Here is a 13699-nt window from a genome sequence, read left to right on the forward strand (position 1 = left end):
TTTTCACACACTGTTGCTGGTATTTTAGCCCATTCCTCCAAGCAATCTCAACGCTGTGCGTTACAAGGAAGACATCCTCCTCCCTCATGTGGTACCCTTCCTGCAGGCTCATCCTGACACGACCCTCCAGCATGACAATGCCACCAGCAATACTATTCGTTCTGTGCGTGATTTCCTGCAAGACAGGAATGTCAGTGTTCTGCCATGGCCAGCGAAGAGCCTGGATCACAATCCCATTGAGCACGCCTGGGACCTGTTGGATCGGAGGGTCTTGGTGGAAGAGCGGGGTAACATCTCGCAGCAAAAACTGGTACATCTGGTGCAGTCCATGAGAAGGAGATAAACTGTTGTACCTAAAGCCAAAATGTTGTCCTGGTCTTTCCTGATGGGGACAGGAGGCTTCAGGTTAGGGAATGGAGGACCTAGATAATTGGAATATTAACTATAATTAGTGCCCACATTTATGAATGAAATTCAATTTGAGTTAGCTGTGTATCTCATCTGAGTGAGAATTGCTGATGATATACAGTATGTGTGGTTCATATTATGACAATTTTCTTTTGGAAATCTGCCACTGAACCACACAATTCTATCTAGGGAGAGTGCAAACAAAATGTGTAGAATTGCAGGAAATTAGATGTAAAACAGCTAATTTTGCTCTCTGCCCCATGGCAAAATGTGTAGGATTGCAGCAAACTTCCTTGAAAACTGTAGCATGTTCTGTACACCCCATTGCTAAATAATTACAATTGCACGAAATTAACTCTAAAACGTAAAAAATATATGGGAGGGGGAGGCGTGGTATGGATGTAGGTACACAGAGCTGCTAGCAACTGCGGCCCCTCATTATCAGATTTTGTGGCCCCCACCCCCATCAAAGTTGCCCACCCCGTTCTAGAATGTTTTCATCCAAAATATCGAATACAATCAAATGCTGCCTTCTTGTGATAAACCAGGTTCTCTGCAAATTATATATATATTTATTTTCATTTTGTTATTTAACCTGTATTTAACTACCCAGAAGCACTCCGAGCCGAATGCATTTCAATGGGGACGTTCGCACGGAGTGGAATAGCAAAGCCCCCTTGCAGTTGAAGGCGCCGCATTTTTCAAACTTTGCGTTGTCTTCAGACCAGCCAGAGTCCGTCAAAGAACAGGAAGCCAATTAGAATGAGTTTTTTGGGCCTCCCGAGTGGCGCAGTGGTCTAAGGCACTGCATCGCAATTCTCCAGTGGCTGTGCCACAGAAGCAGTGCGGCTTGGCTGGGTTGTGTTTCGGAGGATGCACGGCTCATGACCTTCACCTCTCCCATGTCCGTACGGGAGTTGCTACGATGGGACAGGACTATTATTACCAATTGAATACCACAAAATTGGGAGAAAAAAAAATACATTTAAATATGAGTTTTTCCCTAAAAAGGGGCTTTATTACAGACAAATACTTCCCAGCACCCCGGATGTGGAGGCCCTGGGCTGGCATGGTTACACGTGGTCTACAGGTGTGAGGCCAAATTCTCTAAAACAACATTGGAGGTGGCTTATGGTAGACAAATGAAAATGTAGTTATCTGGCAACAGCTCTGGTGGACATTCCTGCAGTCATCATGACAATTGCACACTTCCTCAAAACTTGAGATATCCGTGGCATTGTGTTGTGTGACAAAACTGCACATTTTAGAGCGGCCTTTTAATGTCCCCAGCACAAGGTGCACCTGTGTAATGAGTATGCTGTTTAATCAGCTTCTTCCTCTGACATGCACTATCAACTGTGGGACCTTATATAGATAGGTGTGTGTCTTTCCAAATCATGTCCAATCAATTGAATTTACCACAGAATTTACCAATCAAGTTGTATAAACATGAAGGATGATCAATGGAAACAAGATGCACCTGAGCTCTGACTACTTATGTAAATAAGGTATTTCTGTAGTTTTTATAATACATTTGCTAAAATATCTTAAATCCTGTTTTTGTATGCCATTATGGGGTATTGTGTGTAGATTGACGATGATTCCTATTTTCTTATTTCACCTTTATTTAACCAGGTAGGCCAGTTGAGAACAAGTTCTCATTCACAACTGGGACCTGGCCAAGATAAAGCAAAGCAGTGCGACACAAACAACAACACAGAGTCACACATGGAATAAACATACAGTCAATAACACAATAGAAAAGTCTATATACAGTGTGTGCAAATGAGGTAAGATAATTCAAATTTAGCAATTAAACACTGGAGTGATAGATGCACACACGCACTCTCAAATTTGTAACATTTAAATAATTTAGCAGATGCTATTCGTGTTAATAGGTAGTCTACTTAGGGATTCGAACCAGCGACCAGCGACCATTCGGTTACTGGCACAGCACTCCTAACTGCTAGGTTACCTGCCGTCCCGCTAGGTTACTTGACGCTCCTCTCTCTGACTCACTCATACTCACACACAAACACTAAACAATTATTCTCACACACACACTAAACAATAATTTACCGACGCAATAGAAACAGATAAAATGCAGACATTTCTTCTCACTATTATGAATAATAAGAAAACAGCTCCAGCTAATATCATGACAACTGTCATGGATGCAACAGCACCAATTCTGCTTCTAGCTGTGGAATGGGATAGTTGTGGTCCACACTCTGAATCCGACCAAGGAGATCCTGGTTTAATTTCCTGAAGTCCCAAGGATTCACATCTATAAACAGAGAAATACTGGCCATGAATGATTCATTTATAACTTGGTGATACACCTTTCAGTTTTAGATTTGTGTTCGGTAAATTTGTATTTAGGGTAAAAACTATTTGTGTAAGCCTCACTTACCCAGTGTGTGACTGGCAGGCTGCTAATGATCCATCTGAATAGGTATCACCGGTACAGTCAGAACACACAGTATCTGTAGATGTTGTTCCTGCATAAATGGAGGTTTAAACATACTGTACATTTAAATTATTAAAAAAGTAGACTTCCCAAAACAAACTTGTAAACATTGTACTTAAACTTTCCCCATGTACTCTCTGTTTATAGATGTACTCACACTAAAAATCATGACAAAATAATGTTGAATACTTGAAAGGAGGCAAACCTGTGTGACTGATGTATTGACCAGGTTTACAGCTGCTGTGTCTCTGGGCTGCTCTACAACCATCCTTAGTTGGGTCTAGACAGTAGAACCCCTCCAGTGTTCCACAGACAGTGTCTGATGAAGGTCTACATGACTGCTTTACCTTCAAACCCAAACCTAGAGAGAAAACATGGCATCTATTATCTGATGCAGATTACTACTGACATATCCTCATAGCATAACAACACAGACTAACATATCCGTGTTTGTGTCAGGGTTTCAGTACAGACACACAGCACCTCTCTTACCTGGATCACAGTTGGTACACACTTTGCATTTTATGAGACCATTGGGCTCATCAAGGAATGTAGAATCAACACAGGGCACACAGCTGGTGCTGGTGAATTCAGTACAATGCTTATGTACATGATTTCCTGGGGAAGAGAGAATCACAATGTCATGTTTTTCTGTTAGTGTTGATGATGTATTAATGTCTGGTGATTCATATGATGTAAAGAGAGGGTCCTTACCTGGTGAACACATGGGACAACATTCATCCCCTTTTCTGTACTCAGCTCTACCACATGCAATACAGCATCCAATGCTTACAAGCACCAACATAATAGGTATCTGGTTGTAGAGAAAAGAAATAGCAAAAAAAATGAAACAGAGCTAACTAATTCTAATCAAAATATTAACATTTCAAATATAGTTATTGTAATCATGTAGGACCATTTTAAACAGTATTTTGTGAGTGGTGGCACCCCATTGGTGTAAATGACTTGAAAGTACTGTGTTGTCAGGAATATTTCTGTGAAACATGCCAAACTACAAAATGTGCAAATCAGAAATGTTTCACTTACAGTCCATATCAAGCTTTCAAACTGTGCCATGGTTCCTCAATCCTCACCAAGTCACTGGAAAACCCACACACCAGATTTGTAAATTTCTTAGGAATGATGAAGTATAATGAACTGACTGGAGACTTCATTGAAACCTTAGGAATCAGAGAGAGAGATTAATTACAAGAGTAATTGGAATATTAGTGGATCTATGAGTGCTTAACAGAAATAGTCAAAAATGTTGTCGTAAAATAGACATGCGAGGTGGATATACAACTGGTTAACAAGAATAATAGAATGTGCCTCATCAAAAACTCTGTTTGCAAGTTAAAACAGTGTCTGGCAGGTTTATAAAATACCCTCATTTAATTATTACCTGGACAGCTGGACAACTAGAAAACTCACCATGTGCTACCAGGTTAATAAAATACCCTCATTTAATTATTACCTGGACTGATGGACAACTAGAATACTCACCATGTGCTACCAGGTTAATAAAATACCCTCATTTAATTATTACCTGGACAGCTGGACAACTAGAATACTCACCATGTGCTACCAGGTTAATAAAATACCCTCATTTAATTATTACCTGGACTGATGGACAACTAGAATACTCACCATGTGCTACCAGGTTAATAAAATACCCTCATTTAATTATTACCTGGACAGCTGGACAACTAGAATACTCACCATGTGCTACCAGGTTAATAAAATACCCTCATTTAATTATTACCTGGACAGCTGGACAACTAGAATACTCACCATGTGCTACCAGGTTAATAAAATACCCTCATTTAATTATTACCTGGACTGATGGACAACTAGAAAACTCACCATGTGCTACCAGGTTAATAAAATACCCTCATTTAATTATTACCTGGACTGATGGACAACTAGAATACTCACCATGTGCTACCAGGTTAATATAATACCCTCATTTAATTATTACCTGGACTGATGGACAACTAGAATACTCACCATGTGCTACCAGGTTAATAAAATACCCTCATTTAATTATTACCTGGACTGATGGACAACTAGAATACTCACCATGTGCTACCAGGTTAATAAAATACCCTCATTTAATTATTACCTGGACTGATGGACAACTAGAATACTCACCATGTATTACCAGGTTGATGGAATAAAAGTCAACAATAAAAAAACTCCAAGTTTAGAATAAATAATTACTCTACACACTGCACACATTCATTTAATTGTTGGAAGCATCAAGATTGCCAATGTGCTGGAGTGTTTCATGATGGACAAAACCAAACAAAAAGTACACTACATGACCAAAAGTATGTGGACAACTACACCTCGATCATCTCATTCCAAAATCATGATCATTAATATGGAGTTGGTCCACCTTTGCTGCTATAACAACCTCTACTCTTTTGGGAAGGCTTTCCACTAATGTTGGAATATTGCTGTGGGGACTAGCTTCCATTAAGTCACGAGCATTAGTGAGGTAAGGCACTGATGTTGGGCGATTAGCCCTGGTTTGCAATCTATTCTACTGCCAATGTTTTATCTCTGGCTGTGTGCTTGATTTTATACACCTGTCAGCAGCGGGTGTGGCTGAAATAGCTGGATCCACTCATACTTTTGATTATATAGTGTATTTTTCACTGATGATATGAAGTTGAATTTGAGACTGAACAAAGCAGGTGTCACTGTCCTCTATTCTAACCCTTGAACACAGTACTGCCTGCTACTTCTCTCTTCTCTATGATAGTGGCACATAGCATGTGAATATTCATGTATAGTATGAGTGGGTTTACATGAAGGGAAGTCCTGCTTTCTCCAGTCCTGTACTGCATTCAGCTTTAACATTAAATATTCAATTGCCATATTGATAAATTAAGGTTCAATATGGTACATTTTGCATTAATAGTCTGTGTATCAAGTTTACAGAACTATCATTTCAAGTTGACAAATGTTTCATATATTCAACTTCTCAGATGCATTCAGAATCAGTTTTAAAATTCAGACAACATCCTGGTACTTTGCCAGCCAGGACAGGTAGAGGAGAGCTGATAGAAGAAAGTGCTCTCTTAGGTAAACAGAAGCTTTTAGCGATTTCTTAATTTATTTTCTTCTAACTATTTTGTTACGAGGCATTGAAGACAGTTTTATTATCTCTACTTGCACATCCTCATCTGCACATCCATCCCTCCAGTGTAAATTGCTAATCTGTAATTACTTTGCCACTATTGGCCTATTTATTGCCTTACCTCCTTACTTCATTTCGACACTGTCACGTTCTGACCTTTATTTCCTTTGTTTTGTATTTATTTAGTATGGTCAGGGCGTGAGTTGGGGTGGGCAGTCTATGTTTGTTTTTCTATGATTTGGGGATTTGTATGTTTCGGCCTAGTATGGTTCTCAATCAGAGGCAGGTGTCATTAGTTGTCTCTGATTGAGAATCATACTTAGGTAGCCTGGGTTTCACTGTTTGTTTGTGGGTGATTGTCTATGTTGATTGCTTGTGTCATCACAGTTCTCGTTTAGCGTCACGGTCATTATTTGTTTATTGTTTTGTATAGTGTGTTTCAGTGTTCAGTGTTTTCTTTATTAAATTTCATCATGAACACATACCACGCTGCATTTTGGTCCTCCGATCCTTCTCGCCTCTCCTCTTCAGATGAAGAGGAGGAAGACCGTGACAGACACACTGTATACAGACTGTACGTTTGTTTATCCCATGTGTAACTCTGTTGTTTTTGTCTTGGCCAGGACGCAGTTGTAAATGAGAACTTGTTCTCAGCTGGCCTACCTGGTTAAATAAAATTTTAAAAAATCTTGCATTAGCTTCCTCAAATCATCCCTATGGGCTTTTTGTTAGCCCTAAGTGGGCTAACACATTCTTGTGACATGTAGGAGACCTGGTTCAATCCCTGTCAGTCACAAGTAGAAGATTAAATAGGGAGTGGAAAGGCTGTCCTTAGAAGGGCTATGGCAGAGATATTCAACAATATTCTTCCGGCCAGGGGGGCTCCCAATGATTTGGTTGGTCAGTCTCACTCAGATATCATATACAAAACTGCAAACATTTCTCTCCACCCTATGTCAAAATGTGTAGAATTGCAGGAAATTAGATGTAAAACAGCTCATTTTGCTCTCTGCCCCATGGCAAAATGTGTAGAATTGCAGCAAACCTGTTCTGAATTGCAGCATGTTCTGTACACCCCATATCTAAATTAGAATTGCACGAAATTAACTCAAACGTTTAAAAAAATATATGGGAGGGGGAGGCGTGGTATGGATGTAGGTACACAGAGCTGCGAGCAACTGCGGCCTCATTATCAGATTTTGTGGCCCCCACCCCCATCAAAGTTGCCCACCCCGTTCTAGAATGTTTTCATCCAAAATATCAAATAGAATCAAATGCTGCCTTGTGATAAACGAGGTTCTCTGCAAATTATATATATATATTTATTTTCATTTTGTTATATAACTACCCATAAGCACTCCGTTAAATTGAGCCGGATATAACGCATTTCAATGGGGACGTTCACAATCACAATGGAGTGGAATAGCAAAGCCCCCTTGTGGTCAAAGGCGCCGTTGCGAGATGGACTTCACATACTTTGACATTTTTCAAACTTTGCATTGTCTTCGGTCCAGCGGGAGTCAAAGAACAGGAAGCGAATTAGAATTAGTTTTTCGGGCCTCCCGAGTGGTACAGTGGTCTAAGGCACTGCATTGCAATGCTAGCTGTGCCACTGGAGAACCTGGTTTGAGTCCAGTCTCTGTCGCAGCCGGCTGCAACCGGGAGACACATGGGGCGGTGCACAATTGGCCCAGCGTTGTCCAGGTTAGGGGAGGGTTTGACCGGCAGGGATATCCTGTCCTATCGCTCACTACTGACTCCTGTGGCGGGCCGGGCACAATGCACACTGACACGGTTGCCAGGTGTACGGTGTTTCCTCCAACACATTGGTGTGGCTGGCTTCTGGGTTAAGCGGACATTGTGTCAAGAAACAGTGCTGCTTGGCTGGGTTGTGTTTGTGAGGACGCGCGGCTCTCGACCTTCGCCTCTCCCGAATCCGTACAGGAGTTGCTACAATGGGACAGGACTGTTACTACCAATTGGATACCCCGAAACTGGGGAGAAAAATAAATAAATATTTACATTTAAATATGTGTTTTTCCCCAAAAAGGGGCTTTATTACAGACATAAACACTCCCCAGCACCCCAGACGTGGAGGCCCTGGGCTGGCATGGTCTGCAGTTGTGAGGCCGGTTGGACGTACTGTCAAATTCTCAAAAACATTGGAGGCGGCTTATGGTAGGCAAATGAAAATGTAGTTATCTGGCAACAGCTCTGGTGGACATTCCTGCAGTCATCATGACAATTGCACCCTCCCTCAAAACTTGAGATATCTGTGGCATTGTGTTGTGTGACAATACTGCACATTTTAGAGCGGCCTATTATTTTCCCCAGCACAAGGTGCACCTGTGTAATGATTGTGCTGTTTAATCAGCTTCTTGATAAGCCACACTTATCAGGTGGATAGATTACTGTATCTTGACAAAGGATAAAATGCTCTATAACCGGGATATAAACAAATTTGTGAGAAATAAGCTGTTTGTGCGTTTGAAAAATGTCTGGGATTTTTATTTCAGCTCATGAGACATGGGACTAACACTTTACATATTGCATTTATGATTTTGTTCAGTGTATATAGGTATATTTGGTGAGTTTTGACAATTGACAAATGAACAAAGTTTTGACTTATGCTTGTGTGAAGCTAGAACAGTACTGGCTCTGGAGCAGCATGTGCACACTGTGTGTCTGTGTGGAGTCTGGAGTCCCTAAACTAGGGGTCGTGACCCCATGTGGGTTTGCCTGATATTAAAATGGGGTCGCGGGAGAATTTCATAAACCCCCCCCAAAAAAATTAAAATCAATATATATTTTGTCTTTGTATCTCAAAATGATTGTAATGTGGTTGACCTTAAAAATCAGAATTAAAATGATTTGAATCCAAAAGATAAAAATTCAACCAGAGAGCGCCCTAATATCATGGAAAAAGGCCGCACTTGACCGTTACACTTGAATCATTACTACGGTGAATCTCTAGACCCGTTACATTATGAAACCACACACTATTGCAGAGACTGATATTACAATTGATATGGTGAAAACAATGTGAGGGGAGGCAGAGGCACAGAAATTGACATCAATACCTTTGTCAGTGAAGAATGAAGTGAAGTGAAGAATTTATGCTATTAGGCAATCAAGAGGAAACTGACTGAACGACAAAAAACTCCCCAGCTTACGCTCTCCAAATGGATGTTGGCTATGAGGCCCGAGTTGCCAATGCATTGATTTTTGTTCGCTATACATTTCGGGGGATGCTATTCACAATGACATATTGTTCTGTCTCACGATTCCTGAGCGTGAAACGGCACAGGGGATGTGCTGTGTGGCTATATTGACGAAAACTGATTTCATGGGATCGAATGGTGGGCTTTTGCACAGATGGGGCTCCATCTACACTACCGTTCAAAAGTTTGGGATCACTTAGAAATGTCCTTGTTTTTGAAATAAAAGCAAAAAAAGGGTCCATTAAAATAACATTAAATTGATCAGAAATACAGTGTAGATATTGTTAATGTTGTAAACGACTATTGTAGCTGTAAATGGCTGATTTTGTATGGAATATCTACATAGGCGTACAGAGGCCCGTTATCAGCAACCCTCACTCCTGTGTTCCAATGGCATGTTGTGTTACCTAATCCAAGTTTATCATTTTAAAGGCTAATTGATCATTAGAAAACCGTTTTGCAATTATAATAGCACAGCTGAAAACTATTGTTCTGATTAAAGAAGCAATAAAACTGTCCTTCTTTAGACTAGTTACGCATCTGGAGTATCAGCATTTGTGGGTTCGATTACAGGCTCAAAATGGCCAGAAACAAATAACTTTCTTCTGAAACTTTCTTCTGAAATTAAGGCTATTCCATGCAAGAAATTGCCAAGAAACTCAAGATCTCATACAATGCTGTTTACTGCTCCCTTCACAGAACAGCGCAAACTGGCTCTAACCAGAACAGAAAGAGGAGTGGGAGGCCCCGGTGCACAACTGAGCAAGAGGACAAGTACATTAGAGTGTCTAGTTTGAGAAACGCCTCACAAGTCCTCAACTGGCAGCTTCATTAATTAGTTCTCGCAAATCACCAGTCTCAATGTCAACAGTGAAGAGGCGACTCCGGGATGCTGGCCTGAACCATATCTCAGACTGGCCAATAAAAATAAAAGATTAAGACGGGCAAAAAAAAAAACACAGACACTGGTCAGAGGAACTCTGCCTAGAAAGCCAGTATCCCGTAGTCGCCTCAATGCCAACGTTGAGACTGGTTAGTTGGTACTATTTATTGAGACAGAGGGGCACAAACATTTCCAGACCAATGGCCACTCAAAACATGCCCAAGAGGCCTGAAAACATGCCCATTGTTTCACCTCACAGCAAGTGCTGCCACATTTATACAATAAACAAAAAATTTTCACCATAACGTTATCGAGCAAATTACAAAGGAATATCGGCAGAACTTGTAATTACGTTAGACGCAAAATTGGGTTTTCATCAAAATAATAACACGATGAAAAGACGTAATAAACTGATTTGAATATGTCGCATGAGAAAATATAATTTGCACTTATTAAATTTGCCAGATCATTTTCCATCAATGGATGTTGGTTAAACTTGTTTGACAGCTATAATTAATCAATACTGCATGAGGGGGTATGGTATTTATCCAATATACCATGGCTAAGGGCTGTTCTTTAGCATGATGACCCAGTACCTGGGTGCCTTATTGATATTATAAACTGTTTACCAACGTAAATACATTTGTCATACCCATGGTATATAGTCTGATATACAACGGATTTCAGACAGTCAGCATTCAGGGCTTGAACCCGGTTTATAATTGTAAATAAATCCCTTTTGTGCATAATTATATATAAATCTGACAGGAGATTTTGAGTGATGAAAGTTGGACAGAGGATCTCGAAATCTCTTAGCAAGAAACACTTGGACTAATATTTTTTTAAATCTTTTAAGCTATTTTCTGGCAATTGTGCCATTATTATGAGCCAGATGTTAAGACAACTGTAATATTTGTGTTTTGGAGAATATCACCAGGCAGGAAACAGGAGTACAGTTTAGTGTCTTTAGTAAAAACATCTTGTGACCTTCAGCCCCCGGGCCAATAGCAGCATGTGCACTTTATATTAGGTGTCGTAACACTGCTGTGATAAATTACTGCTTAGTAACAGCATAGTAACTAACATAGACAGAGCTGATCACCGATACTACAACTACAAACAGCTATAAATGGCCCATTTGCGAGATTGGCTTGTCATTTTAAAAGGCTTAGGTTTATGATTGTAATTCAACGTTGCCATGGTTTGCTTAGATAGATGCAGGTAGCATATAGCCCCTGATAGGACTACATCTTCAGATAGTCTACAGTAGCCTGGGCAAAATGTAGGCAAGATGTAAACTGGAAGATTTAGCAGCTTGCTTAGTTCAAATTAACAGACTCATTTATTCAACATGAATAGTTTGTCAATTTCGAAGTAAGAAGTAATTGTGTTCCCCAATAGCCTCCTGGAATTGGTTACTGAGGATGGGGTCATAATTTCAATCACTGAATTAAGTATGAATATGAATGTATGTGAACTGAATATGCTTGTCAACAACAGACCGTGTTAATTTGCTGTTGTTTGTTTTACCTGTTGCCTAATCTGACTGTTACCTTCAACCTATGGTGTTCTAAATACTGATAGAGCATTGATAACTTCCAATTTAATTAACTTAACATGGCCATTAATAATTGCATAATAATTGACACAAGGCTATAACAACAATGTCTCCTCTCACTCACGTGACTCAGCCAATAAGCCGCATGCTCCATTGCTCTCTTAGAAGTACCCCAGAAACCATGAATCCTACCCAATATTTTCATCTCACCAATGAAGCTAAATACATAATTAAATACTACCTCCCTGAAGATTTCCCCAGCAGTTCACGTAATTCTGTCTCTCCAACCCCATTACTGCTCAAATCTAATAACAATCGCTCCATTTACCTCCCATATTTCTAGCACTGAAATAGAACGTGTTCCACTGTCTCCTTCACCTCCTGACAATGATCACACCTCCCAGTCTGATGTTTTCCCTCCAATTTATATGTACTGTTGAGCCTTGTGTGTCCCAGTCGTAGCCTTGTGACTACACTTTCCTCCCTTCTGTGACGACCCTCCCACTCTGTCTGCCGTATTCTCTCTTTGTTCTTGTTTCCTTATTAGGATGCCGGTGGGCGGAGTTGGGAGGGTCGTCAGCTACATGGGAAACACCTGGGCCAGGTGTGTCCCAGGATAAATACACCTCTTCCAGATTCATGGAAGAGACTCTCTCCATGCAGACACCTTTACAGATTGTGTTGTGTATCTTGGTGGCCTTTTGGTTGTTTGCTTTGGCACCTTTCAACACCCTGCATTATCACATTCATGCATGCAAAACACTCACTTACACTACTGATTACACGCACCATTGTATATTGTACTTAGTTACTTATTTAATAAATATGTTTTCTATCTCCTTCTCTTATTGCGGTGGCAGGGTAGCCTAGTGGTTAGAGCGTTGGCCTAGTAACCGGAAGGTTGCAAGTTCAAACCCACGAGCTGACAAGGTACAAATCTGTTATTCTCCCCCTGAACAGGCAGTTAACCCCCTGTTCTTAGGCCATCATTGAAAATAAGAATTTGTTCTTAACTGACTTGCCTGGTTAAATAAAGGTAAAAATAAATTAAATCTCCACGTTGTCTCCCTTTTGTTACGGGGCTTTGAGCCGGTTCGTGACCCTTCTCTCTCAGCCTGAGGACCTCCCTGCCCCCACTTTTTTCCTATATATGATACAGGTGTCTTCACTTTCCCTCCTTAATACACAACTCCTGTCATTTGTTTTCAACCCCTTGGCTTCTGCTTTACTGATTGACAATTCCATGTCAACATTAGGATGTTTAAGAGCCTGCTTGGCGATAACATCCACTTCCTCGTTCCCCTCTACTCCCACATGAGCTGGTACTCAGAGGAACTTCCCAAATACCTCCATCTGTCCCACCATATACAAGCCGTGGCTACATATTGACAGCTGAATTGCAAAATACACTTACCCCATGACATGTCGAAGTCGCCAATGCTATCACTTTCACTTGTTTAGGGAGATGATCTAATCCCATGACACGCAGCAGTCGCCTATGTACTTATTTGTTTAAAACAGCTGATTTCCTTTTTCAAATTAAAATAATTGTATGAGAAAGTTAACACCGGTCGTCACTAGTTACCACAGCCACAAAGTCATTAACCTCGCCTATTTAAAACATTTATGTGTTTTAAATGTGATTTTAAACCTAACCTTAACAGTACTGCTAACCCAATGCCTAAACCTAACGTTAAATTAAGACCAAAAAGTTAATGTTTTCATGAATTTCTATGCTATAGCTTTGTGGCTGGGGTAACTAGTGGAAACACAATGTATACAGTGCACTGGGAAAGTATTCAGACCCCTTCCCTTTTTCCACATTTTGTTACGTTACAGCCTTATTCTAAAATGGATAAAATAAATAAAAATCCTTATCAATCTGCACACAATAGCCCATAATAACAAAGCGAAAACAGGTTTGTAGGAATGTTTACAAATGTTTTAACCATGATATAGAGAAATACCTGATTTACATAAGTATGCAAAATCTTTGCTATGAGACATTAGCTCA

At 40.3% G+C, this 13699-nt stretch overlaps 1 protein-coding gene across 1 annotated transcript; it reads right to left on the reverse strand.

Annotated features, from left to right (window-relative positions):
* Positions 1-1398: 1398 nt before the first annotated feature.
* LOC115126351 (tumor necrosis factor receptor superfamily member 14-like) lies at positions 1399-12168 on the reverse strand. Its single transcript, XM_065020920.1, has 7 exons — positions 12014-12168; positions 3926-4059; positions 3593-3692; positions 3371-3496; positions 3084-3239; positions 2822-2909; positions 1399-2695 (listed from the first exon to the last, which is right to left on the reverse strand). The coding sequence occupies exons 2-7, from the start codon at positions 3953-3955 to the stop codon at positions 2461-2463; spliced, it is 735 nt and encodes a 244-aa protein (XP_064876992.1). The 5' UTR covers positions 3956-4059; positions 12014-12168; the 3' UTR covers positions 1399-2460.
* Between the last annotated feature and the right edge of the window lie 1531 nt (positions 12169-13699).

The sequence above is a fragment of the Oncorhynchus nerka genome, linkage group LG7 (genome assembly GCF_034236695.1).
Source record: "Oncorhynchus nerka isolate Pitt River linkage group LG7, Oner_Uvic_2.0, whole genome shotgun sequence".
In the NCBI taxonomy this organism is placed as follows: domain Eukaryota; kingdom Metazoa; phylum Chordata; class Actinopteri; order Salmoniformes; family Salmonidae; genus Oncorhynchus; species Oncorhynchus nerka.

Bases quoted from the DNA above. Each gene is read 5' to 3' on its own strand.
- LOC115126351 (XM_065020920.1), bottom strand. From the start codon at position 3,955: ATGGCACAGTTTGAAAGCTTGATATGGACT. The intron at 3,693-3,925 runs GTAAGTGAAACA...CTCTACAACCAG, and splicing joins TTGAAAGCTTGATATGGACT to ATACCTATTATGTTGGTGCT. The intron at 2,696-2,821 runs GTAAGTGAGGCT...CTCTGTTTATAG, and splicing joins GCCTGCCAGTCACACACTGG to ATGTGAATCCTTGGGACTTC.